The sequence below is a fragment of the Rattus rattus genome, chromosome 7, assembly GCF_011064425.1.
Source record: "Rattus rattus isolate New Zealand chromosome 7, Rrattus_CSIRO_v1, whole genome shotgun sequence".
In the NCBI taxonomy this organism is placed as follows: Eukaryota; Metazoa; Chordata; class Mammalia; order Rodentia; family Muridae; genus Rattus; species Rattus rattus.
The window spans coordinates 112985074-113011222 of NC_046160.1; the positions used below are offsets into that span (position 1 = coordinate 112985074).

Genomic DNA, 26149 nt, shown 5'->3' on the forward strand with positions numbered 1-26149 from the left:
CGGTTTGGAAGCTTGGTTTTCAGATTCCTGAAGAAGAGAGGTAGCTCATGGCGTAAGTTGCCAGGCCTTATGCTTAGTGGACACACATGATTAAGTAAGTCTGGTGTGGAAAGGAGCTGAAGAAAAATAAAGAAATGCTTTGGTTTGGATTAGGTTCTTTTGTAGCTCGAAATGGATGGAAGAATGGCAAGGACTAACTGCTAATTAAAGAAGCTGAGTTTAGCTGTGGTCTCTCTACACCTATAGCAGCATTACTCTGTCCTACAGAATTTTAGGGGTGGAGGATTTAATGCTTATTGTTTAAAAATTACTTTTATTGAAAATTAGAAAGTGATTACTACCTAGTGATTGCCTTTTACCTTTGGAGTAAAACTTTTGGTAGTTATAGAAGACAGACTGTCAACTCACTAGACAATAGAAGAAGTCTGCTGATCTTTGAAACAGGATTGCTAATGTCGATTAGTATTTTAAAATTCTAGTGCAGTAGCGTTGACTGGTAAGGATTCTTTGCTTTCTGGGTCTTCTTTTATACTTTTAGATATTATTGATATTCGCTATTATAGATCTTGTTAAGTAGCCCAGAATGCCTCAAAGTCATGATCTTCCTTCCTCCACCTCTTAAGTGCTGGGTATATGCCACAACACTTGGACATCACTGTCCTAATGTTTGGGTGTTTGATGCTTTCATAGTGAATTTATATGTATTGAGAAAAGACAATAACAAGAAACTTCTTCACACTAATGTTGTTGTTATCATACTTTGGACCTCATTCCCAGCACAGGGGATCTCATTCTTCTAGGATTGTGTAAGCCCTTTGCTACAAATTAGAATCACTGTAAATTTTCTGGGGATATATATTATCAGGAAAAAATAAAGCAATAGTCAGGTCTTATGCTAATGCCTTGTAGCTTGTTCTTTCTCATTTTGGGATATTAATATAATTCTCTCCCTTGGGCTGGAAAGATGACTCAGCAGTTAATAGCACTGACTGCTCTTCCAGAGGACCTGAGTTCAATTCCCAGCAACACAATGGTAGCTCACAATCATCAGTAATGGGATCCAATGCTCTCTTCTTGTGTGTCTGAAGACAGCTACAGTGTACTCACATACATAAAGTAAATAAATCTTTAAAAAAAACAAAAAAAAATTTATTCTGCCTCTCACCTCATTGTGGCCCTTGACTTTAAATTTGTGACACTTATGATAAATTTATTAAGAGAATTAAGATCTGATCTCCCTCTCCCTCCATATGTAAATATTTAGACATATTGCTAAATTAATAACTAAGATATCTTCAGTCTTTGATCATTACCTGATATTGTTTTAAGTTCTTTATACAAACAATAAAACTTTACTAAAATAAATAAGCTTAGTCAGAAACCCTGTCTCTATTTGTACAAAATGTAGACATCATTTTATTGTAAGATTGATGAAAATAGTTTCTTTAAATGTATTTTATATTTGCTGAAGGTCATGGAGATGGGATGGAAAAGAAGACATTTTTATTTATTAAGATAATAATATTGTATTGAACTGGGAAAATCTGTATGGGTATAGGTTGTTTATTTCTTACTGCCCTGCTTGTTCTTTACCTACCCCTTTGATGAAAGCTTTATCTTGTACTTCTAAGCAGGGGTGAATGACTATAGAAAACACTTCTTAATTGTGTTGCATCTGGATTGATTATGAGGCAACTTAGTATCGGGGTTTTGTACTTCTAACTGTTTTATTTTATTATTATTAATTTATTTTACTTTTGAGAGACAGACAGACAGTCAGTTTATATGGATGTGCACTCTATGGTGTATTTGTGGAGGTCTGCTGTGCCTGCTAGGATCAAACTCAGGTCATTAGGCTTGCACAGCATGGTCTTTTTTTCTTTTTCTTTCTTTTTTTTTTATTTTTAAACTTGCTGAGTTGTTTTCCTGGCCCTAGCCCTGCTTTAAAGAGGAAGAAACTGAAGTACAGAAAGTATGGATGCCATGTGTAAAGCCCCAGGACTAGTGAGTGCAGTTGGTCCATTTATAGCTGCCACAGTATATTTGTGTTTTCTTAGAATTCATCTATGCCAGAGGTATTAGAAAGTAGGAATAGTGTCATGTAATAACAGTGCGGCCATTTTTGTTTAAAAGGTTATGGGCTGTGCTAGCATGTGTTATCCGTTTGTTTACTGTACTAGATTGATTGTTATTATTTCTTCTGTCCTGACACCAATCATAAGAAAAACAGAAGGCCTTGGAATGGAATTTCTTTTTTTAAAAAATATTTATTGTTTGTTTGTTTATTTACGTATTTATTTATTTAATTTATCTGAGACAGGATTTTTCTGTGTAGTTCTGGCTGTCCTGGAACTCGCTCTATAGACCAGGCTGGCTTTGAACTTAGAAATCAATCTGCCTAGCTGTGAAGGAAATTCTTACAGGAAGAAGATTCGGAAGGCAGGCATGTAAAGATGCAAAGATGAGGAAAGCAGAGGATTGCTTCCTTCTGTCACATTTGTCTCAGGAAGTTAAATGTCATCATTGATGTCCTCACCTGAAATCTTGAACATGTGTTTGTATAGCTCGCATGTGGCACTCTTACTTGGTATAATTGTGAAGGTCATAGTTTGTTTGCCTTTAGTAGAATAAACAAATAGATCCAGAAAATATATTCATGTAATCTTTGCTTGATGAGCAGAAGCAAGGAGCTGTTTAAAACAAATGAAGGAGATAAAAACTCCCCTAACTTTTATTTACCAATCAGATTGCAAAGGAAAAACTAGCCTATTTTTAGACTAAGGCTCCAATTATGCTAAGTCTTGAAGATAATTAAACAGTCTGACACAAAAGAATGCAGTGACGCAAGCTTGTGTGGTGAAATTCCAAGACATTCACTGACTTTTTAGGATTCTACACTTTGAATATTAACCTCCTGAAGTGTTTGTTGCTTGGAAACAGTGCTTTATTTTTTTTACATGCAGTTTAATGAAATGTACCTGTGTGGGTAATTTGTTTTTTTTTGCTTGGAAAGGGGTAAATTAGTACACGTCATCTATCCCTCTGTCCTATCTTTGGTTTCTTAATGTGTTGAAGCTACCAAGCCATGCTTGCTTGTTAATAGGGTCTGTTGCCTTCCTGTCTTTGCTATTCTAATTGTTTTAATGCTCAACACAGTAGGAGTTCCAGGGTTTTTTCCAATTAGTTTTACTGTTATAAATTTGGCAGATTTTAGAGACTTTCTTTTCTGTTATTGTTTCTTTACTTTGTGTAAAATTCATGTTTAGCTTTTCTCATTCTTAATCATGTCAACTGACATGATTTCTTGAAACTAATTGGTTTGGAGATTTGGGGCTAAGTGAAATGTGTTCTGGCAGCGGAGTGCCTGGCTCGGTTAATAAAGGTGGCCTTTTTGTTCTCCCAGTTTCTTGTTACCTTTGCACTTGTAGGTTTGGTGATGGGCTGCTGGTGTTTTCACCATTCTGTCTGTGATTGAACACTCATTTAGTGGGAAGTATAAAGCTTGCTTCCAGGAACAAGTGCTCTTACTTCCTGAATTCTGTTATACTTGTGTCTTAAGAAATTTATAATCAGGAGTTTGACCATCTTCCAATTTATCTCAGTTTTTCTTTTTTCTTTTTTAAAGCACTCATGTTAAAACTAAATGCAGGAAGGCAAAAGGAAAGAACTTTGACTCTCTTAAGAGCCAAAGTTACAAGCCTGGTATTGGCTGTTTATGATAGGATTTGAAGTGAGAAGGGAAGAAGATGGAAAAGAAAGGAAATTTGAATTTTTGATTATATTTAGGTTGAAGTGCTTTGTTGTGACCTATGGACATCTGTAAGCTAAAATATATAAGATCAATCAAGTGATTGCAAAAGGTAGCCTGGTTAGATGGTAGAAGCTAGGAAGGTTCTGGCTGATCCCACTATCCACATAGAGAATTTTCTCAATTTCATTTAATCCCTTGCAACACTGTGGTAGGGGATATTATCCCTTTTTACACATGAGGATAAAGTCTCAAAGGGATTAAGTAAATTGCCAAGGCCTCTTTATTTTGAGTGACTAAAATGAACATGGCTTCTCACATCTCTACTACCCTTCTGAAATAGAGGAAACAGACATCAATATTTGCTTTCTTTATACTTGGTAACTATTTTATGATAGTCACTGAAAGGGCTAGAACAGATTTGTTTTTGTTACTGCATTTAAATTGAGAGCTTTTTGTTAAAATTGAAGGTTGTAGTAGCCAAATTCACTTGAGTCCTGTGGTTGGCTTGTGCTGGATTTAGTTCTGAGTCCCGAGGAGACAGAAGTAAGACTAATGTAGATTTATTGAAGACTTCATTAGAAGTAGAGCTGGAGGGAAAGTAAAGGCACAGACCTGTGCACAAAGTCCATAGCATGTGAATATAGTATACTTTTTAGAAAGGAGAAGGGAAGACATTCCCTGGAAGCTAGAGAAAGATACATATATTTATAGGAAGTTCTCCCTGCCATCGATTGATTCTTAGGTCATTGCTAGGGTTTCTTTTAGAGAAGTTGAGTTGATGTTTTTTGCAGGTGAGATTGGAGAGGAGCATTAGTTAGAGTACATCTTTGGGGATTTAGTTCTTGAGCTGGTAATCTAAATTCTTAAGAGTATTTTGTTTGGGCTTTGATAAGTGAAAAAAAAAAAACCCTTAATTCTATGGCTATGACCTTTTACTTTCTTAGCCATACCTCTCTTAGGAAGGGTAGGGGGAGTTCTAATTTGACCCAGTCACTAACTCACGAGGTAACTGATTACTAATCAACCATTCACATAGTACAGTTCTCTTTATGCAAGTTACAGGTTAGAGCAGGGCTTCTCAACCTTCTTAGTGCTGTGACCCTTTAGTACAGTTCCTCATGTTGCGGTGACCCCACCTATAAGATTATGTTCCTTGCTACTTCATATCTGTAATTTTGCTACTGTTATGAATTTTAGTGGAAATATATGGTAATAATGCAACCTCTGTGAAAGGGTTCTTCAACCCACAAAGGGGTTGAGAATAACTGCCCAAAGGTGATTTGCTGTGGGACAACAGAACTTGAAATCTTCCTGTGGTCAACTCATATTAATTCTTTGGGATGGGGGAGCCTCTTTTTCTTTTTTCTTTCTTTCTTCCTTTCTTCCTTCCTTTCTTTCTTTCTTTCTTTCTTTCTTTCTTTCTTTCTTTCTTTCTTTCTTTCTTTCTATAAAAGAGTGTCACCTTATCACATCGATAATGAAAAGCATAGCTAGACTGTCAAATGGACATCAAAATTCACAGAGATGAAAATATTTCAACTAACAAGATTATTTTACAAATTCCACATTCCTATCTAATAGTCTCATCCTAGAACGCTCAAGGCAGCTAGTGTGGTGTCTTACCTTTGGTATACAATCTATGAAGAAAACTATGATTATTAAATGCTATAGGTAATCTCTGAGTTGTTCTGCATACTACCTGATCTGAGATTTTCATACTTAAAAACCTCCACTTAACAGAGTAACTCAGAACTTTTTGATCTCATTGAAATGAAAGTTGTAGAGAGGACATCAAGAAGCATCAATCTGTTTCATAGTGTCCATTTTCTAATAAACAGGAGTAAGAAGCATTTGGATATTGTGTTTGGCTTTAGTATCTTGTACTTTAAATAAAAGGTGACAAACATTTCAGTCTTTTCCTAGAGCAGAAATAGCAAGATCAATCATAATTTGCCCTTTGGGATGCCAGTTATATGACCATGTCAGGTTTTTTTTTTGCTGGAAGGATTTCCCTCTGGAAGACTGAACATAGAAACTGTTGATTCTGGTTTCTGAAAGGGGAACAGAAAAGAAGTGTACCAGTGAGTCGTACAATTCTGTGTAGTTTTGCAGCATTTTACAGCAGTCACCATGGATCACTAGTCCTTTACCTAAAACCAAATAGTGTTAATTTTTTTTAATCTTTTCAGTTTAATATTAGCTTGGATTCCATGAAACTATATTTTAAAAGTGCAAAGTACTTGAATATTAGTAGCTTTTTGTGATTTGTCACCATAGTTTTTATTTTTTATGTCCATAGGGTTAATATATGTTTGTCGTGGCAAACTTAGAAAATACAGAAAAAAGAGAAATAATATTTACCCAGAATCTAAAAATGAATTTTTATTTTCTATGTTTATATGTATATACATACGTGCACACATGTATGTTCACCAGAATATTTTTCTATGTATGTATGAACACACATGTATTTACCAGAATGTTTTTAAGCAATTTATGTAGATCATACTTCATGTTTGTGGATTTTTGAACACACATGTATTTACCAGAATGTTTTTAAGCAATTTATGTAGATCATACTTCATGTTTGTGGATTTTTCTGGCTATTTAAATTTTTTTTTCTTTTTTTTTGGAGATGGGGACCGAACCCAGGGCCTTGCGCTTGCTAGGCAAGCGCTCTACCACTGAGCTAAATCCCCAACCCCCTGGCTATTTAAATTAAACCAAACAGTTACTTATAATTAGTGACTTATAAAATTAATTTTTTAACATTATGATTTCATTAGGTAGATGTACAATTTATTAATATTCCTGTGTGAGGACATGTTGTTTGTAGCTTTTATAATAGAATATACAGTACCACAATTAGCATCTTATATGAGTCTTGGTTTTCTTTTTTTTAAATTTTATTTATTTATTATATATAAGTAGACTGTACCTGTCTTCAGACACACAAGAAAAGGGCATCAGATCTCATCACAGATGGTTGTGAGCCACCATGTGGTTGCTGAGATTTGAACTCAGGACCTCTTGAAATGCAGTCTGTGCTCTTAACCACTGAGCCATCTTTCTAATCATAGTTTTCATTGCTGTCGATTTCCTTGGGGTGTGTTGTTAAAAGTGGTGTTACTGGGTTAAAGCATGTGAACTCTTGAAAATACTACTCAGCTATCAAAAACAATGACTTCATGAAATTCATAGGCAAATGGATGGAACTAGAAAATATAATCCTGAGTGAGGTAGCCCAGTCACAAAAAAACACACATGGTATGCACTCACTGATTGGTGGATATTAGCTCAAAAGCTCGAATTACCCTTGATAAAATCCACAGACCACATGAAGCTTAATAAGGATGACCAAAGTGTGGATGCTTCAGTCCTTCTTTTTTTTTTTTTTTTTTCAGATCTGGGGACCAAACCCAGGGCCTTGCGCTTGCTAGGCAAGCGCTCTACCATGCTTCAGTCCTTCTTAAAAGGGGGAACAAAAATATTCATGGAGGGGATATGGAGACAAAGTTTAGATCAGGTACTGAAGGAATGGCCATTCAGGGCCTGCCCCACCTGGGTATACAGCCCATTCATATATAGCCACCAAAACTAGATAATATTGATGAAGCCAAGAAATGCATGTCGACAGGAGCCTGATAATAGCTGTTTCCTGAGAGGCTCAGCCAGAACATGTCAAATACAGAGGTGAATGCTAGCAGCAAACAATTGAACTAAGAGTGGGGTCCTCATTGGAGGAATTAGAGAAAGGATTGAAGGAGCTGAAGGGGCTTGCAACCCCCTAAGAACAACAATACTAACCAACCAGAGCTCCTAGGGACTAAACCACCATCCAAAGAGTACACATGGTCAGACCCATGTAGCAGAGGATGGCCTTGTTGGACACCAATGGGAGGAGAAGCCCTTGGTCCTGCCAAGGCTGAACCCCCCAGTACAGGGGAATGTCAGGGGTGTCTGGGATGGGGAATACCCTCCTAGAAGAAGGGTAGGGGGATGGGATAGGGGGCTTTTGGCTGGGAAACCAGCAAAGGGAATAACATTTGAAATGTACATAAAAAATAATCCAATAAAAATATTCCTTAAAATTTCTTGTCATAGGATTTCTATTTTTCTCAGCAATAAGTGACCTTCCTGTAACATCATCACAGCTGTCACTTCTAAGAGAAACAAGAAAATTAGGATCAGCCAATTTTTTCTATCTTTGATAAATTTAGTAAACAGATCATATAATTTGATTTTTGTTAAATGACCTGAAAGTGTTTCTCATAGTGTTCTTTTGGTTTGGGAAGACCAATGTGAGCTGAATGTAGGTAGAATTGGGGATCTCTAATTTACATAACAACCATACCCTGGAAAGTTTTATTAAAGATTGTCAACTTGGAAGGACATGTGTAATATGATTTGGTGAGATTCTTTGACCTACCTGAAGGATACTGTTTGTAGCAATTTCTTCTAGATGTGGCAGAAAGTCAAAGAGTGTTGGTGATTATTTTTTTCTCCCAGCCTGGGGTTCTTTTAACATAAGAACATTCCTTTGGGGGTCATACCATTGTCTATTATCTCTATAGACACGGGCAAAGTTATTTAATTATTCTGTATTAATTTCCTTGGCAATACAATTGGAATTAACAGAATATTTGCATTGTGTTTCCTGGGAGATATTAAGTTATTAAATGAAGCCCTGATAAGAATTACTGCGAATGTAATTCTTGACCCCTAGTAAGTGATCAGTAAAGGTTAGTTGCTATTGTTAATTTTTCTCTTAGATGGTAATTTAACGAATGAGTGAATCAAAGACTTTGGAGGCAGGTTGGATGAGCTCACACTGCAAATGAAATGTCATGGGCAAGTCTGTCATTTTTATAGTATTAGACCTGTTCTATAAAGAAAGCTCGACATTTCCATTGTGTAGCTCTGGAAAGCAGAGATGCGTTTCTCCGTCAGGAATGGACATTAAGGGACTACCTACCAATTAGCCCTACTTAGAAGTAGAATTGCTGTAGTTGTGGAAATTGAAGTAGAAATCTTAGACATTATTATAATTGAATAAGAGACAAAAAGAGGCCTTTGACTAGCCCTTTTACTAGATGACCTCTAAATTTTCTTTCAAGTCTAGGCTGGTTCAGTGATTCTAAGTGGAATATGGAGGATTATCAGGAAACATGCAGTCAGGCCACATGAGTGCATGTTTGGAAGAGTTGCTGCTGCTAATCCATACCTATCCTGGGGTTGCCTGCTTCATTTTCTTTCACCTGTTGTGTGTCAGCTTGACATCAGCCCATTCCTTAGCTTGGTTCAGTCTTACAGCCTAGCTTGTCCTAGGCTGATCATTCCTTAGTGACAGGTGTCTAGGTGATGGGTTGAATGAGTGTGCATTTTTTCTTCATAAATCTATCAGACAGTAGAAAATTGTTGTCAGCAAAGCATGTTTCAGACTGTTCTTTAAGAAAACTCACACAAGTTTTGTCTGTGTTGAATATGGCTCATATGTTATTTAGGATTTTGCTCTGGAGTTCTGGGTGTTCACTGTCTGGTGTTTCTCTAGGTTCACCATCAGTACTCTGAATTTCTGTGTAGGAAGTGTGGAGCCCACACTATTATACATACTGAAGGTCTTAAATATATGGGATTGAGATGACTTTCTGTCATGATGAATTGAAACTCTTTGCCCTTGAGCTACTGAAAAGTAGCTTCATAATAGCTAGGTGGCAAAGTTTAATTGGGAGCCTAATCCTTTCTTTCATAAGTTTTTTTTTTATTGCTGAATAATTCCGACATTGTTTTGTGCTGCACCTCTTGTTTATAGTGTTTGGAGCATTGGCTTTTTGCCACACTTGTCAAGGGTTTATGGGAATTAATGACATATGTAAAATTCTTTGAGAACCTTTCATGAACTTGCTATCATCTTCAAAACAAGAGGTTTAAGTGTGTGTTAGATATCTAGTGGGATTTTAAGCTGATGTAATCATACCATGTCTGTTATTTAACATGTTTGATGGTATATACACATTTTTGCTTATCAAATTTTGAATAAAGTGAATTTCCCTTCTTTAATTTCTTGTTTATAAAACCCATTATTAGAGGTCAGTTTGGAAAAAATAAAGTTTTTGAAAAAAGTTCTCCAATCCATGTTCTTAATGTTTAATCTTTAGTTGTGTTGTTTGGTAACTAATAGTTGAAGTGAAGAACTGGCCTTGCTGCATTTTTCTGTGACCAGTCTGGCTATAGTTTGCTATACAGCTTAGTTTGCATGCACTAACTGAAGTCTGCTATACAGCGAACAGCCTAAAGAATAACTGATTTGTGAGCCCGGCAGGTTAATGTTTCAGAGAAGCCATCTGTAGACAAGGTGGGTGTAATAAGTTTCAGACAAAGCACTGGCTGTTCCATTGCAATCATAGTAGTTTTATTCCTTTTAAGTAGTAGTATTTTTTTCAGCCAGAATGTAGAACACACTGGTATATCATGGGAATCATTTGAAATATTGATACACACAAGCGCTGTGGTAAACACTGATACTTTGAAGGCCTAGGATTGTAGTACTTGTATTTTGAGCTAGTGTGCTAAGCCTAGCGCCTTAAGAAGGCTTTGTATCCCTCTTTAATCTTCAAACGTTATAAGACCAAGAGCTTTATAGTCTTCAATAGGAGGATTGTAACAGAACCTCAAGGTTCTGGAACACGATAGTCATAGAGTGGAACATATCTGTGTTTACTCTTGTCCTTGTGCTGTGTTAACTGTACAGTACAAACGTCTGCAACAATAATCATTTAAATAATAGACATGGATGATGTCTATGTAGTTTGCATTTTTAGTATTTGAACCCAGGGCCCTGAATATGCTATGTAAGAATTCTACCATTCAATTACAACCCTATCAGTGAAGGACACTTTAATAATTAAGTATTGGCTGTGTAGATCCTTGTAAGCAGAAAAGAAGTTTATAATCTGACTTCCTTACTTTTCAAATGAAAGAATATAAGTCCATAGGATCAGATTGATCAAGAATCAGGAGTATTAGAAAATTAAACCCAGGAGTCTTCTTTCCAGAGGGAGAGCTGATTGGATGCCACCATTCTGCTAGCTGCTCCAAACGCCACTGTGGGAGTTGGAAAGTACTGATTCATTATAGAAGATGACTGCTTGTAAAACAATGTGGCTGGCTCCATAAGTCTAAACAGGTTTTGTCATTTGATTTAAATAACTTATCTCTTCCAACCATAGTCTTCAAAAAGTCTGAGCAGATTTTTTTTTGGTCCACCTTTTACCCAGTTAACAGAATGCTTACTCTCTTATTGCCACTTAAAAGTCATCTGGAAGACTCATGCTGCTAATGTAATGCATGGTGAAGGGAGGGGGTAAAGTAGGAAAACACAATTATTGCATGCACAGTTATTTTAAAGGCTCTTTTCTCTCCCCTCCTCTATCTTTTCCAACCTTGGGTGGATCTGGTTTGTATAGCTTTCCCCCTCTTCTTTTCCTAAATTGGCTAAGAGCTAAAAAATTGTTCAGGAAAAAGCCCGTAAAGTATAGCAAAAGCATGGGGAAGGAGAGTAGTTTGTGTCCTTTGCAACCTTGCTACAGATCTGTGGATAGTCTGGAGCTAACAGCTCTGTACTTAAATGTTTTCTGTGATATACGGTGGGGACAGTTCTATTGGCTGTTGATGACTGTCAAAATAACTTCCCTAGAATGATTGTGGCAAGAATGTGGGACCTCATTTTCTGATAAAGTGCTCTGATTTATTCTTACTGGAGGTTTTTACATGATTATTTCTTATTTTCTCAAGTGTTTATGACATTTAATAAATTTACAGTTGAGAATTGTGTCAACTGGTAGTATGAGAGAGAAATTGGATGCCTGGAAACTATTTAAATACAAACAACAGCAAACTTAAACCAGAAACAGTATGATTTTTTTTAAAGCGAGTGACTATGATCTAGAGCTAAGAAGACAGGCTCAAACTGTGAACTATGTTCCCATATTTATTCTTTTCTTTTAAAACCAGAATTGCTTCTCCATTAAATTTAGGCAAATCTTGTTTAATCCTTGGGAATTGATTATATCAGTCACTGATACATACTAGGATATGGCGGTTAAGACAGATGGCTTTTTCAGCCACTTTTCTTTTACTGAATCCTAAGCTTTCTTGAGACATATTTTAAAATTAACACTTCCCATAGACTGTGTATCACACAGTTGTTTCTCTTAGAATTTTGCTAAATTGGTCATCTATTGTAGTACATGAAATGAAATTTAGGGTTTGGTTAGAAAAAAACCTAACTTTTCTTGCTATATATATGTTTAGGAAATATTTTATTTACTGGGATGATCTCTGGATACATTCGATCAGAGTAAAATAGTTTGGACAATTATTTGGTATGTGTGACTAAAAACTACTTCAATTCTGGGGTTAGGAATTTTTTTGTAAGCTTTAATATTTAGCATTCTGTTTCCGTCATGTTCTTAGGACAATGGGAAAGAAATATTGATTAAGTGAATGTTTTCAAGGGATAAACATTTTACTATTTTCATTGTTTTTAGAATATCTTTTTTATTATAGTAAAAATAGAACATCTGCTGTCATATCCTTACATAGTATTATTAATTATGTTCATGTCTTGAAACAGATCTCAAATACTTTCGTTTTATAAAACAATCTGTGTACTCATGCTCTAACACTTTCCTTACCTAGTCCTTACACTCATTCTTTTCTTCTGACTCTGATTTTGACTTCTTTAGATCCCTCATGTAAGTGGAATCAGCATTTGTGTCCTATGACTGTCTCACTTCACTTAATGTAAAAGAGCTTCATCTCTTTTGTAGATGTGATAGGGTATTTTCATTTTAAAGGTAAACAGTGTTCCATTATATGTATATACCACATTTATTTATTCACCCATCAATGGGCAGTTAAATTTTTCCCATCTTTGGTGCTTTCTCCTATATTGTGATTTTTATTTTGAATTTTATTTTTTTTGGGGGGGGAACAAATTTTGTAAATCTTAGGATTAAGCACAAACTATCATATATATGTATTTACAGATATAGCTGAGTTTGATAATGCACAAGGGTATATAGAATACTCACAGTTTTGAAAACTGAAATGTTTGCATATCTTAAAATTTGACTTTTTCTTTTAGTTTTTGTTTCCCTCCCTCCCTCCTTTCTTTCTGTTTTTGTTTTCTGAGGCAGAGTTCATCCGTGTAAATAGCAGTGACTGTCCTGGATTTACATTGTAGTTCAAGCTGACCTCAAACTCACAGAGATCTTCCTGCCTCTGTCTCCTAAGTGTTGGGTTTAGTGGTATGCACTGCCACTCCTGGCTTGCGTTTCTTAATTGTGTGAAAAATAGAACTAAGAACTGCTCCTGACTTTTGAAGTAGTATCATTAAACCTCCACAATTATTAGGTGGGGAAAAAGTATCTTTTCACATGAAGGGGAAAAGCTAGGGTTGTGATGAGTGTGATATATATAAAATAGCTCACACGGACAGAGCATTTACCATGGGTTAGGCACAGTTCTATAAGGATATACATAGTATTTAGCTCCTGACAACATAACTGGTAACTGGCTAATGCTGTACCTAATTTGTGATGAAGAAACTAAGGATATATACCATACCCTAAAATACATACTAGTATAAGTGGCTCTAGGGTTTGAACCCAGTCCATACCCTACTAATTTTGACAGATGTAAAATTTTTTTTAAGGACAGAAAAGTTCAGTGTCCAACATTTTATATAATAGACATCATTTTATCTTTCAACAGCATGTTACTAGTTTGCCAAAATGAATTATCTCTGGTTATTGTATTCCTTAAATTTTTAAAAATTATTATATGCATATGTTTTGCCTCTATGTATATCTGTGTACTCTGTGCGTGCCTAGTGCCCAGGATGGCATGAATATCCTGGTGCAGACATTTGTGAGCTGCTGTGTGGGCACTGGGAATCAAAGCCAGGACTTCTGGAAGAGCAAGCAGTGCTCTTAACACTGAGCGATCCATCTCTCTAGCTCTGTTGTGTTCTTGACCTGTTGTATGCTACTTTTAATGTGTCACCAAGATTGCCTTGTTAATGTTTTATTGATGACTCGTGTTTTCTCTGTTTATCAAGAGAAGTGTTTCTGCAATTTTATTTTCATGTCTTTGGTATCAGGATACTGTGGGCCCCATAAAATTCCTTTGGAAATATTCCCCTTCTCTTCAATTTTGGGAAATTTAGGTGCTAGCAGCTGAACCTAAGCCACTACACATTTTAGATATGCAATCTACCACTGAGCCATACCCTTGGCTTTGGTCAGTTTTTCTTGAAATGTTTGATAGAGTTCTATTAGTTAAATTATCAGTCCCCTTTCCTGGGGCATTCGGACCGGTCCGTGTAAGCTCTTTGATTTGTGCCTTAGTCTTTGGGTTTGTTGATACTGTTGTTCTTCCTATGTCTTTGGCATCCCTTCAGCTCCTTCAATCCTTCCCCAACTCTTCCATTGGGGCCCTTGACCTCAGTCCAGTGGTTGTCTGTATCTGCATGACAGCAGTCTGGCATGTCTGTCTTCTGAGAAGCTAAAGGTAACTTTTAACTTCATCGTTTTGTTTCCGTGTGTGTGTGTGCGTGCGTGCGTGCGTGCGTGTGTGTTGGTAGGTACAAGCAAAATGGTGCTCTTGAAAAGTTTCCTCCCTCCTCTGTTTTTGAAGCAGAGACTCACCAGGAGCCATGGGTCACAGTTGGGCTAGGTTGGCTGGACAGCAAGCCCCTGGAATCTGCCTGTTTCTGCTTCTTTGGCTTCACAAACGTGCCCCACCGTACTGGGCCTTCTTCGTACTGGGCCTTCTTCCTAGATTCTAAGGGCTAGACTCAGGTTCTCATGCTTGCATGGCCTGCACTTTACTAGCTGAGGTGTTTCTCCAGGGCTTCAGTATGGACTTCCCTCCCCTTTCTACTAGTCCTTTGTATTTAGAAGACTGCCAATGCATACTCTTCAACCGTCATACTGAAGAGAAATGTGAGGTTGGAAATCCTTGTCTTTTTCTTGAAACTAGGGGGAGAACATTCAGGTGCTTTTTTGCATTAATTAAGTTGGTGGTTGCAGACTTTTGTTAGATAACTTCCCATTCCACCTTTTGTGCCAATCTTGGCTAACTTTGAATTTACAGTCCTGCCTCGGACTTCTGAGTGGGATTACAGATATGTACCACTCTCCCCCAAGGCAGCTTAAATACTTTTAAAGTTGAGAGAATACTGAAAATTACTTTTTAAAAGAATATTATTTTTAATGTATATTGTCATTGTCTTCAGACACACCAGAAGAGGGCATTGGATCCCTTTACAGATGGTTGTGAGCCACCATGTGGTTGCTGGGACTTGAACTCAGGACCTCTGTAAGTACACTCAGAGAGCTCTTAACTGCTGAGCCATCTCTCCAGTCCGAAAATTATTTTTTTAAAATGATTTTTTAAAGTCAAGAATGGTTATTGGATATTTTTCAAGTGTCTTTAATCTTTTAATTTGTGTGTTTGTATTTTTGTATTTATGCACATGTATGTTCAGGAGGGTAGAAGAGGGTACTTGATCTCCCTGGTACTTAAGTAATAGTTGTGGGTCACCTGATTTGAGTGCTAGGAACTGAGCTTGAGTCTTCTGGGAGAATAGTAAGCAGTCTTAAATGATGAGCTGTCTCTTTAGACCCTAAGTTGGTTTTTATGTCTGTTGATCACAAATTTTTCTGTTTTTCGTTTTAATTTGTTAAAACGGCGATTGATAGCTTTTCAGATATATTAAGCCAACCTTTACCCTAGGAAAACTCCTACCTCTTTGTGATAGGTACTTTTTGTTTTAGGTCTTTTATTTAGTAAAGCTTTTAGAATATTTATATCGATGAAGATTATGTGAAATTAAAAAGCAAAATCAGTTGTGCCTGTGTTTGGGCATGTGTACACATGAGTGCAAGAAGTACCTGTGGAGTACAGAAGGGGGTGTTGGATTCCCTAGAGCTGGAGTAACCGGCATCTGTGAGCCGCCTGATGTGGCACCGAACAGAGGTCTTTTGCAAGGGTGGTGCAGCTCTTAACTGAACCATCTTTCCGGCCCCTATTTTTTTTTGTAATGCCTTTGTCTGTGAAGCCAGGTGTATTGAGTAGTTCCTCCTAATCAATGTTCTGGAAAGGTTCTTATAGAATTAGTATTATTTCTTCACCAAATATTTTGAATAATTCACTATTAGAGCCATATTAGCTTGGACTTTATTTGTGTAAGAGTTTTAAATTGCAGATTAATTTCTGGAACAAACAGCTGTTTAAATATCTATTTCTATTAAGTATCTATTAAGTGAGTTTTGGTAGTTTGTTTTTAAAGGAATCATTTATGATTTATGGAATCGATAGTGATAATCTCTTTTTCTTGGTATTGGCCATCTGTATCTTTTCAGTACACTAGCTATGTGATTACTTGAACTAGCGCATTACTCCTTCAGCCTAGTTAATTGTTCCACACAGTCTGTGCCTGTTCTGCAGTGAGAAGTTGGAGAACTGGGCATCTTGTCTGATCCCTCCCCCCTAGTTGTGGGCGTCCGTTCTCTTTTGGATTACTTGTGGGTGCTTTCCAGGGCCTTCAGGTAGTTGTTTTCCTTTCATTATTTGTTTGTTTGCCATGCACTAATAACAGTTGTTTTGTGTAAGACTGTTTTAGACCAGTGGTAGAGATAGAATTTCTGGGTTTCTGATTTTGTGATTTCTAGCAAAAATGAGATATATTTTAAATGGCTGCAATCAAAGCATAGAACTTGATAACTTAGCAGTATTTTTATTGTTGCCTTTATTGGGTTTGATATGGCATAGCTCTACTGGATATTTAGAATAAATTATGGAGTTTGGGGAAAAGCAAAAAGGAAATGTTGGGTTAGCTCTTTGAAAATGTTTTCAGCGGGAGAGACTGTTACCACTTTAAAAACTATACATTTTGAATACTGAATATGCCCAGTTTTTTAAAAATGATTTTGAGTGGTTTGCCTGTCACAGGGAAAATTTACAAGAGAAAATGATGAACATTGTGATATTTTAGATCTGAAAAAAAGCATTTCTAATTGTATAATGAGTATTATGTATAGTAAATTAGTTTTAGTCATTAATGCTGTGAAAATTAAACAATTTCTTTATAGTAGAATCCATTTCCTGGTAATTTGATATCTACTTTAATATCCTCCTTACTGTTCACTATAATTCAAATTGAAAGGTGCTCAGAAAAGTCATCTTGGTTATCTGATCTCAGCCTGCTATTTACTCAACAGTTATCCTGAACCACACTGTTTTGAGCACAAGAGGTTCAGTGGTAGAGGAGGAGCTTATATTCTTAGAGACTCAGAAATCTTACCTTGTTAGCACACTGGATGGTCAGACTCACATGCACTTGCCCTAATGCCAATTTGTTCATTTGAAATGAGTAGTACAGCTGTTAATTAGACTGGAGGTTGAACTGAGAGATTAGTGCATTTTCTCTTTATAGACAAGCCACGTGGGAAGCCAAATTACAATCACAGGGTTGCTTGGTGAGAATGGAATCAAAACAAAAGGACTTGCGTGGATAATCCATGATTAGGATCCACCTGCTACAGGGACTATTTGGGTTTCCCTGAGGACTGTTGAGTAGAAAAGCTTGCCAGTGTCTGGGGTATGAAGGCCTTACTTTTATGCTGACCATTTTTCTTCTATTCCTATTTTTTTCAAACCAAGGTACAAAATACATATTACAAAATGACAAGCATAATCTAGGTCTTCTTCCCGAGACTGAGTTTACACCACCTTTGGAAATATTTAGAGACATTCAGATTCTAGGCCTGGGCCCATATGTGAACACCCCGTTTTGATTTTGATAAAACACTATTAGCTCTGTTATGCAGGGGTTTTACCCCCAGAGAGTAGCCGTTCTCTTCTGATTTGTATCCATGTTGTGGAAAAAGTTTGCCCCTGTGTTACCAGTATTCCCATTCTGACACTGTAGTTGTAAGCTAGTTTTACTCACTAGATTATTTTAACCATTCCCTCCATCGTTGTCTACCCATCAGCCATTTACCACTAAGTTAGAGTTTTAAGAAGTGAGCAATAAGTAGTATAATGATATAAGTGATAGCCATGATTATCATATTCTAAGAACCAGTCGAATGTTAACACTTCGCATTTAGCCAATAAAATGTCCAGCCTTGGCAGGGTCCCACGTGTACATCTTTTGAAGGTAAGACCCACAACAGCAGTACTGATAGCAACAAGCTCTTGCTTCATCCGAACTACTGCACTGCTTTCTTTTTTCTTTATGGACAAATTGTACTGTGTGAAACACAAGTTAGCAAGTTGATTTTTTTTTTTGAGACAGGATCTTAGTAGCAAATCTGATCTTTGCTCTGCATCCACCTCCTAAGTACTGGGATTACAGGCGTATACCATGCATCGCACCTAACTGCAAGTTGATCCTTTTAAGACAGCAGTTCTCAACATGTAGTCACAATCCCCAGAAGACCAAATGAAAACACAGAGACTCACCTTATGATTGATAGCAGAAGCAAAATTAATTATGAGTAGCAACAAAAATTATTTATGGTTGGAGGTCACCACAACATGAGGAACTGTATTAAGGGGATTGCAGCATTGGGAAGGTTGAGAACCACTGCTTTAAGATGAAAAGTAAAACTACTTTCTGACTCCTTGGATGGCGACTGCCCTTTAAAGTCTTTGTTGACTTATTTTAAGGCTAGTAAGTATGCTGTTTCAGGTTCTATATTTTTCCAGTTTCAATATTATTCATCCTTAAAATATATTCCAATTAACAACAGGTTTACTCTCATATATTACGTCTTGCTATCAATGCTCTAGAACTACATGGACCAATACAGTAGTTATAGGTTATTATTTAAATATTAATTAACTGAATTAAGTTAAAATGTCAGTTTCTCTGTCATCATACCAGCCACATTTCTAGTACTCACTAGACATAGTAGCTAGCTACCTGTCACATCAGGCTGTTCAAAGAAATTATACCAAATCAAATAAAAAATTGCTTAATTAGCCTTACTAGGTGTGTTTCAAGTGTTTATTAGACATATGTTCAGTCACATTGTTTTAGACTCTTAACTTCTGCTTAGTTTAGGGAGATACTGAGAGCTCATATCTTAAACTCATAATTTTGCCATTGTTTATGATTTTTTTCCTTAAGGTTAATATTTCTTTTTTTTTCCATTTTACTTATTTATTTATTTATTTATTTTTATTTATTTATTTATTTTATTAACTTGAGTATTTCTTATATATACATTTGAGTGTTATTCCTTTCCAGTTTCGGGCAAACATCCCCTCCCCTCCCTTCCTTATGGGTGTTCCCCCCAACCCTCCCCCCATTGCCTTTCTCCCCCCCACAGTCTAGTTCACCGGGGGTTCAGTCTTAGCAGGACCCAGGGCTTTCCCTTCCACTGGTGCTCTTACTAGGATATTCATTGCTACCTATGAGGTCAGAGTCAGGGTCAGTCCATGTATAGTCTTTAGGTAGTGGCTTAGTCCCTGGAAGCTCTGGTTGCTTGGCATTGTTGTACATATGGGGTCTCGAGCCCCTTCAAGCTCTTCTAGTTCTTTCTCTGATTCCTTCAACGGGGGTCCTATTCTCAGTTCAGTGGTTTGCTGCTGGCATTCGCCTCTGTATTTGCTGTATTCTGGCTGTGTCTCTCAGGAGAGATCTACATCCGGCTCCTGTCGGTCTGCACTTCTTTGCTTCATCCATCTTGTCTAATTGGGTGGCTGTATATGTATGGGCCACATGTGGGGCAGGCTCTGAATGGGTGTTCCTTCAGTCTCTGTTTTAATCTTTGCCTCTCTCTTCCCTGCCAAGGGTATTCTTGTTCCCCTTTTAAAGAAGGAGTGAAGCATTCACATTTTGATCATCCGTCTTGAGTTTCATTTGTTCTAGGGATCTAGGGTAATTCAAGCATTTGGGCTAATAGCCACTTATCAATGAGTGCGTACCAAGTGTGTTTTTCTGTGATTGAGTAACCTCACTCCGGATGATATTTTCTAGTTCATTTCATTTGCTTACGAATTTCATAAAATCGTTGTTTTTGATAGCTGAGTAGTACTCCCTTGTGTAAATGTACCACATTTTTTTAATCCATTCCCCCGTTGAAGGGCATCTGGGTTCTTTCAGCTTCTGGCTATTATAAATAAGGCTGCGATGAACATAGTGGAGCCGTGTCTTTTTTTATATGTTTGGGGCATCTTTTGGGTATATGCCCAAGAGAGGTATAGCTGGATCCTCAGGCAGTTCAATGTCAATTTCTGAGGAACCTCAGACTGATTTCAGAATGGTTGTACCAGTCTGCAATCCCACCAACAATGGAGGTATTTCCTCTTTCTCCGCATCCTGCTTCAGCATCTGCTGTCACCTGAGTTTTTTATCTTAGCCATTCTCACTGGTGTGAGGTGGAATCTCAGGGTTGTTTTGATTTGCATTTCCCTTATGACTAAAGATGTTGAACATTTCTTTAGGTGTTTCTCAGCCATTTGGCATTCTGCAGCTGTGAATTCTTTGTTTAGCTCTGAACCCCATTTTTTTAATAGGGTTATTTGTTTCCCTGCGGTCTAACTTCTTGAGTTCTTTGTATATTTTGGATATAAGGCCTCTATCCTTCCTAGATAATTTAAAATGTGAGATAGCTTGGTTGTAAATGGAAATTGAAGTAGAAATTAATGTAACAATAAAATGTTCATTTCTCTTTCCTTCTAGGGATATTTGCTGAAGTACGACAGAGAAAGATAGGTATAAGCACACTTTTTCTGCACTAAATAAAATCATAAGAAGAAGTGACTAAGTTACAGTAATTCTTTTTGAGATGGAGTGTCCCTATGTTGCCCTTGGTAGTTTTGAACAGCAGTACTCTTAAACTGAATCACACAGCTGAGATTCCATGATGTAGAAATTTAGGTCAGTTTTGCTCTCATCAGATGAAATACTATTCAAGGAGTTTAGTTTGGAAAGACGTTTTACAGTTGTAGAATGTCTCAAGTGTAAAGCTGATATTATAAGCTTGGTACTGTGTTAGACTCTTAAGTGGCATGAGTTAATTCAGTAAGATGTCAGTCAAGTGTATCCTTTGCACTCCGCTCCCCCTTGTTTCCACACTGTAGGAATGAAAACCAAAATCCAGAACAACAGCCCAAAGTATATTTTTTACCATGGTGCACACTCAGGTTGAAAAGATTCATTGTCTTATAATAAAGTCAGATTAGCAAACCATTCAGAGGACTAGCATTGCTTCTTACCTGTATGTGAAGGATGTTGTGAATAGGCGAATGGACTGGAAACATATTTGCTGGAGTTAACTAACACAGTGCCATAGTCAAAGATGGCACACGTTTTAGTAAAATGCTTTTGCAGATCAGAGATATACTGAGTCATGTGGATTTAAAAGAAATCACCCTTTTAATTAAAAAGAGCAAAATGTCATTAATAGTGGTAGTTATGTTAGTGTGAGTCTATATATATGACTCACTTTCTAAACTAAAGGACAAAGGAAGTACTTTACAACAGAAGATTATAAGGCATTCAGGGCGATGTGACACATGTATACATTATGTAATGGTTACAGTAACCAAACTAATATACATTGATCACTGTTTGTTTTGTACTTGATACACGTATAATTTTTCATTTTTGAAAAGTTTTCTTTTTTATATTTGTACTTATTAGGTACAGAATTATTACTAAGCTAATGTAATGTTGATAGGAGTTTCACTGATTTCGTAGATTGCTTTCAATAATATGGATATGTAAGGAGTGTTTTCATTAATTTATTTACTGTGTGTATGCATGGTATATGTATCGTTTGTGTGTGTATTTGTGCATGTGTATGTACATATGTATGGACACCAGTGGTTGACTTTATATATCTTTCTACCTTTCTGTACCTTGTTATTTGCAAAATGAGGTATCTTACCGATCCTGGAGTTCACCAAATTTACCAAGGCTGACCAGGTGGCCAGTAAACTTCTTGGACCCACTTGTCTCTGTATCCCCAGTGCTGGGGCTAAAGATATATATTGCTACCCCTGGCTTTTACTTGAGTGCTGGGGATCCAAACATAGATAGTGATATTTGTGTGGCAGGCATTTCACTAACTGATCCATCTCTCCAATCCCAGAATAGTCTCATTTTACAGATAACTAATTTTATAAGGCTAGTCTAAATCTCATACAAAGTCAGATAGGGATGATATCAGAAAACACAATTGTAGGTAACTATCCCTGATAAACATGTGTGCAAAAATCGTCAAACAAACAAACAAACAAACAAGCAAGGAAAAAAAAAAAACCCAAACCAACCCTCACCCAAAAAACCCACACAAACTAAAGATTAGTGCATTAGGGTTATATATCAGAGTAGAATTTATCCTTGAGATTCATAAATAAAATAACAGCCACGGATCAAAAAATGTGATGCATATTAATAAACTAAAGAATTAAAATCATGCGATAATCTCAGTATATGCTGCTAAAACATTTGCAGAATTCCAGTACTTTCCATGATAAAAAAGGTCAATAACCTACAGATGGAATGAATGTCCCTCAACGCTGTACAGACTGCTTGCCAAGCCTACAGCTAACATTATACTCAGCAAGTTCTCCTAAGTGCTGGAAGAAGATGAGAATTGCTACCCTTGTCACTTCTATTCAACGTAAGACCTAGCCAGAACAATTAGGCAAGAGAAAGAAACAGAAGCTATCCAAATGAGAAAGGAAGAAGCTCAACTGTCTTCTAAGAGATTGTGATCTCTGTGAATTTTTCCAAGACTGCTCTATAACGCTAGAACTAATCAATGAATTCAGTAAACTTACAGGATACAAAAACCAATATGCAAAAAGTAGTTGTGTTCTTATGCATTGAGAACACTATCTGGAAAAGATCTCAATGAAATACAATGTAAATGAATTATAAGTGAAAAGAATGTTCATTTACAACAACATCTAAAGTACAATAGGCATTCAAGATATAGCATGGTGGTAGAGTACTTGTCCGGGCTGTGGAAGGCTCTGTCTTCCCTTTTCAGCAGGACAAAAAACATGCTGAAGTACAAATTTAACCAAGAATAGTAGATGATCTGAACACTAAAAACTGTGATCATTGATTAAAGAAATCGGGAAAGGCACAGATAAATGGAAAGGTACTCTGTTCATAGATTTTAAAAAAAAGTTGGTGATATGTGTAGTGTTCACATAGAAAGCAAATATTCCTCTTATTTCTATATTCATTTTAGATATTCTTTGCCAAAGTAACAGCTTGTTATGAGCATAAGTATAGAAAAGAGATTTTTATTCATATTTAAAGAACATCAGTAATAAAAACATTTCCCTAGCTTTGACAAAGAACGCCTTTGTTTAAGGGTTAGGTATGTCTAAGGAAGTGACTCTTGTTAAAAACTAAGGAATAAAATATAATTCATCTTATCTTGTGTAAGGAAAATTGTCCTAACTTGCAAGCTGCTGAGTGCCTAATTTACATTTAAATCTGAAGTAATGAAGCCTTTATTTTTTTGCCAGAAACTCCCATTTCTCCCAAATATACTCTCTATCAGGGGGGTAAAAACCACCTCATTATTTTGCATGGCAACGTGTCTTTGCTGATGCAGAAAAGCAACATAATTCAGGATGAAGGATTAATTTAAACTTCTTACATGCTCTTTTGCAGGTAATTAACATTATTTCTAGGGGATCAAAAGGTTGGTTTGCAGAGCACACCAAAAAGAATAGCTTTATCCTGGTGAATTGCAAAGAATGGGTACAGTCTTTTCATCACTAGGAGCAAGAGGTTCCTGAAAACTGTCATGTGTGTAGAGTTGAAGCCCAAGAATTTTAGACCTTATGGGCACTATAGCCGCAGAGGAACTAAAGTTGGGAATGTATCTATGGAAACCTGCATGAATAAACAGTGTTTACATTACTTAATAATTTCTAAGTGCTGTGCAAATGACCCTTTAATTTATACTCTTTGATTTGGTAATAAATGATAATATCCTTTTTTTAACATAACTGTCCCTTGCTTAATTAAAAAAAATTGCTTCTTGCAAATCATAAGCTTGTTTTGAGGCATTTCCACTCCTCTACCATGATTGGTTGTCTTTCTAATTTTCATTAATTTCCTCATATTTGAATTCAGAATCTGTTGCTGTCCATTTGCTTAGATCTCCATCCTCAAACAGTACTTTCGTGACCTTTGCTCCTGACTTGAGTCTCCTCAATTTGTGCCTTCATTTTAAACATCTTTTTAGGTTTTAAATTTTTCAGATGAGGTCCTACTGTATGTAGACAGCTCTGGCTGGCCTGGAACTCACTTTGTAGTCCAGATTTAAATGCAAAATTCTTGATGCATATTCTGATATTAGCTTTTACCTTCTTCCTATTCTCAACTCTGGCATCATCTGTCTCACCGGATTTAATCATAGTAGACTTTCATGTTTCAAAACTTAGTAAAAATTTGAAGTTGCCCACCAAAATACATAGACGTGCATTTTAGAGAGTGCAAGTTTAAGAGTAGACATGAGAAATTAGCATTGTATCCTACAAGTATTTATGAGTATGCATGTTCGCACACATTTTAGGTACACATACACCTCCCCACATGAGTAGAAATACCTTCTAACTTGAGAAGAACTTGAAGTTGTTCAATTGCTGAAGAATCTGGAAGCTTGTTCTCAGTTAGTGACCTAATCAGTCATTTATTGACCATTACTCTTTATTTGTAAACAAGATTTGTCTCTTTTTGGCATGTAAATGTTTATGAAGGCACTTTTTTTGTGGTACTCTAGCATAAGAGTAACAGATCAACTGCTAATTTCTGAAACTAGATTGGTTTTATTATCTATCTCTTATCCCATGAAAAGATACTCTGTTTATAGAATTGTGTTTTTTAGAGGCCCAGCTTTCTATTAGTTGGTCATATGGCCTTCGGGGTATCTCAGATAAGATGGGAATGTCATTGATTTCTGAATTGTGCCAGACCAGTAGCCCTCGGTTTGCAGAAAGCTAAAAGAGCCTCTTACCAGAAAAAGGCTATAAATTTAGTTTTGTGAGTAAACCACATTTCTTGTGAAATCTTAGATTGTAGTTTCCTAGTTTTTGGCTTACCCACAGGCTTTGGTTTGCACTTTTACTTCGGAAAAGACCATGTGTGTGGTAGTGTGCCGCAACCTTCAGAAAAGCTATGCCATAGACTGCTGTGTCCTGAGTTCTGTATTTCATCCCGTTTTTACTCAGAAAGACGTTAAAAAGCTGATTTAGCAAATTTACGATCACTTTGACCTAATTTAGTATCGTTGATAGTGGGAGTTAGGTTTTTCTTGTGATGATCATTGGCTTAGCTAAGATTTATCCTATGTTCCACTCAATCCTGAATAGTTTGGTTGCTTTGTCCTGGTCTCAGGGGTACTGTGTGGATGAGAAGTACTGAGACCTACAGTTGTAACAGAATACAGTGGTTGCTGTCACACACCAGAAATCAGAAGAAACACTTGCCCACTGCTCTCAAAGAACTCAAGTTCAAAGTCGTAAGCTTGTGCTTGTTATTCATTACCTCCCTTTCTTTCAAACAGAAAACACTTGGGTTTCTGTGGACAAACTGCCTTTAATGGCATTCTTCAAACAGCTGTTAAGCATTTCCCCTCCCAATACCACAGACCACATCTGTTCCCACTGTTGATTAGCTAGAGGGTGGAGAAAGAAGAGAGGCTGTAGCATATGTAATTACCAGTAATTAATTCTTGTTGAGCCTCCTCATTTCCTTCTATTCTAACTCCACCTACTCTTCTTCCTGTCTCTGTTGTAAATTCTGTTTCATGTTGGCTACTTGTGGAAAATAATCTTGATGGGTATACAGCTGTTTCCCCAAGGTTTTATATTCACCTTAGAGTGAAGTCTTCATTTTTCATGTGGTGGCAGAATATCTTGATAACACATATCAAATAAGAGAAGAACTGAACTTAGGCTAGTGTTATGTTGTGTGTCCTTAATATTATAGATTTTGTGTTGAAGTTAAGGCCAGTTCTGCCTCCCAGCCTCATGCTCCCAGAAATAAGATTCACATACAAAATAAGACATAATACAAGCAGCATCAGAATAACACACTACAAGTTCGTGTTTTTGCAACATTCTCAACTGTTGACAATTGCTTTAACATATATTCTTTGTTAAAGACACTGTTGCAATATATGGTTTCATGTGAGGGAAACAAATATAAGTTATGGTACTATCCAATTTCATTGTGTAATGACATGCATGGAAAATAATCATGTAGTCAACATATGATAGTCATGTGTAATAACTTTAAGACCTTGCAGGAGGTAATGGTCTACTTAATTTCTTTCTGTGCTA

The 26149-nt window shown here is 36.7% G+C and overlaps 1 protein-coding gene across 2 annotated transcripts in view; it reads left to right on the plus strand.

The window, feature by feature from the left end:
* Positions 1 to 20935, plus strand: part of LOC116905352 (DNA polymerase alpha catalytic subunit-like) — a 40976-nt gene extending 20041 nt beyond the window's left edge. Inside the window, exon 3 of one of the 2 annotated variants that reach the window (XM_032908266.1) lies at positions 20514 to 20935. In XM_032908266.1, coding sequence (XP_032764157.1) covers positions 20514 to 20546 — 33 coding nt within the window. In that variant the 3' untranslated portion in view covers positions 20547 to 20935. Of the gene's footprint in view, positions 1 to 16267; positions 16775 to 20513 lie in introns of those variants that run through there. The other variant, XM_032908267.1, reaches the window with a different exon arrangement.
* The last annotated feature ends 5214 nt before the right edge of the window (positions 20936 to 26149 follow it).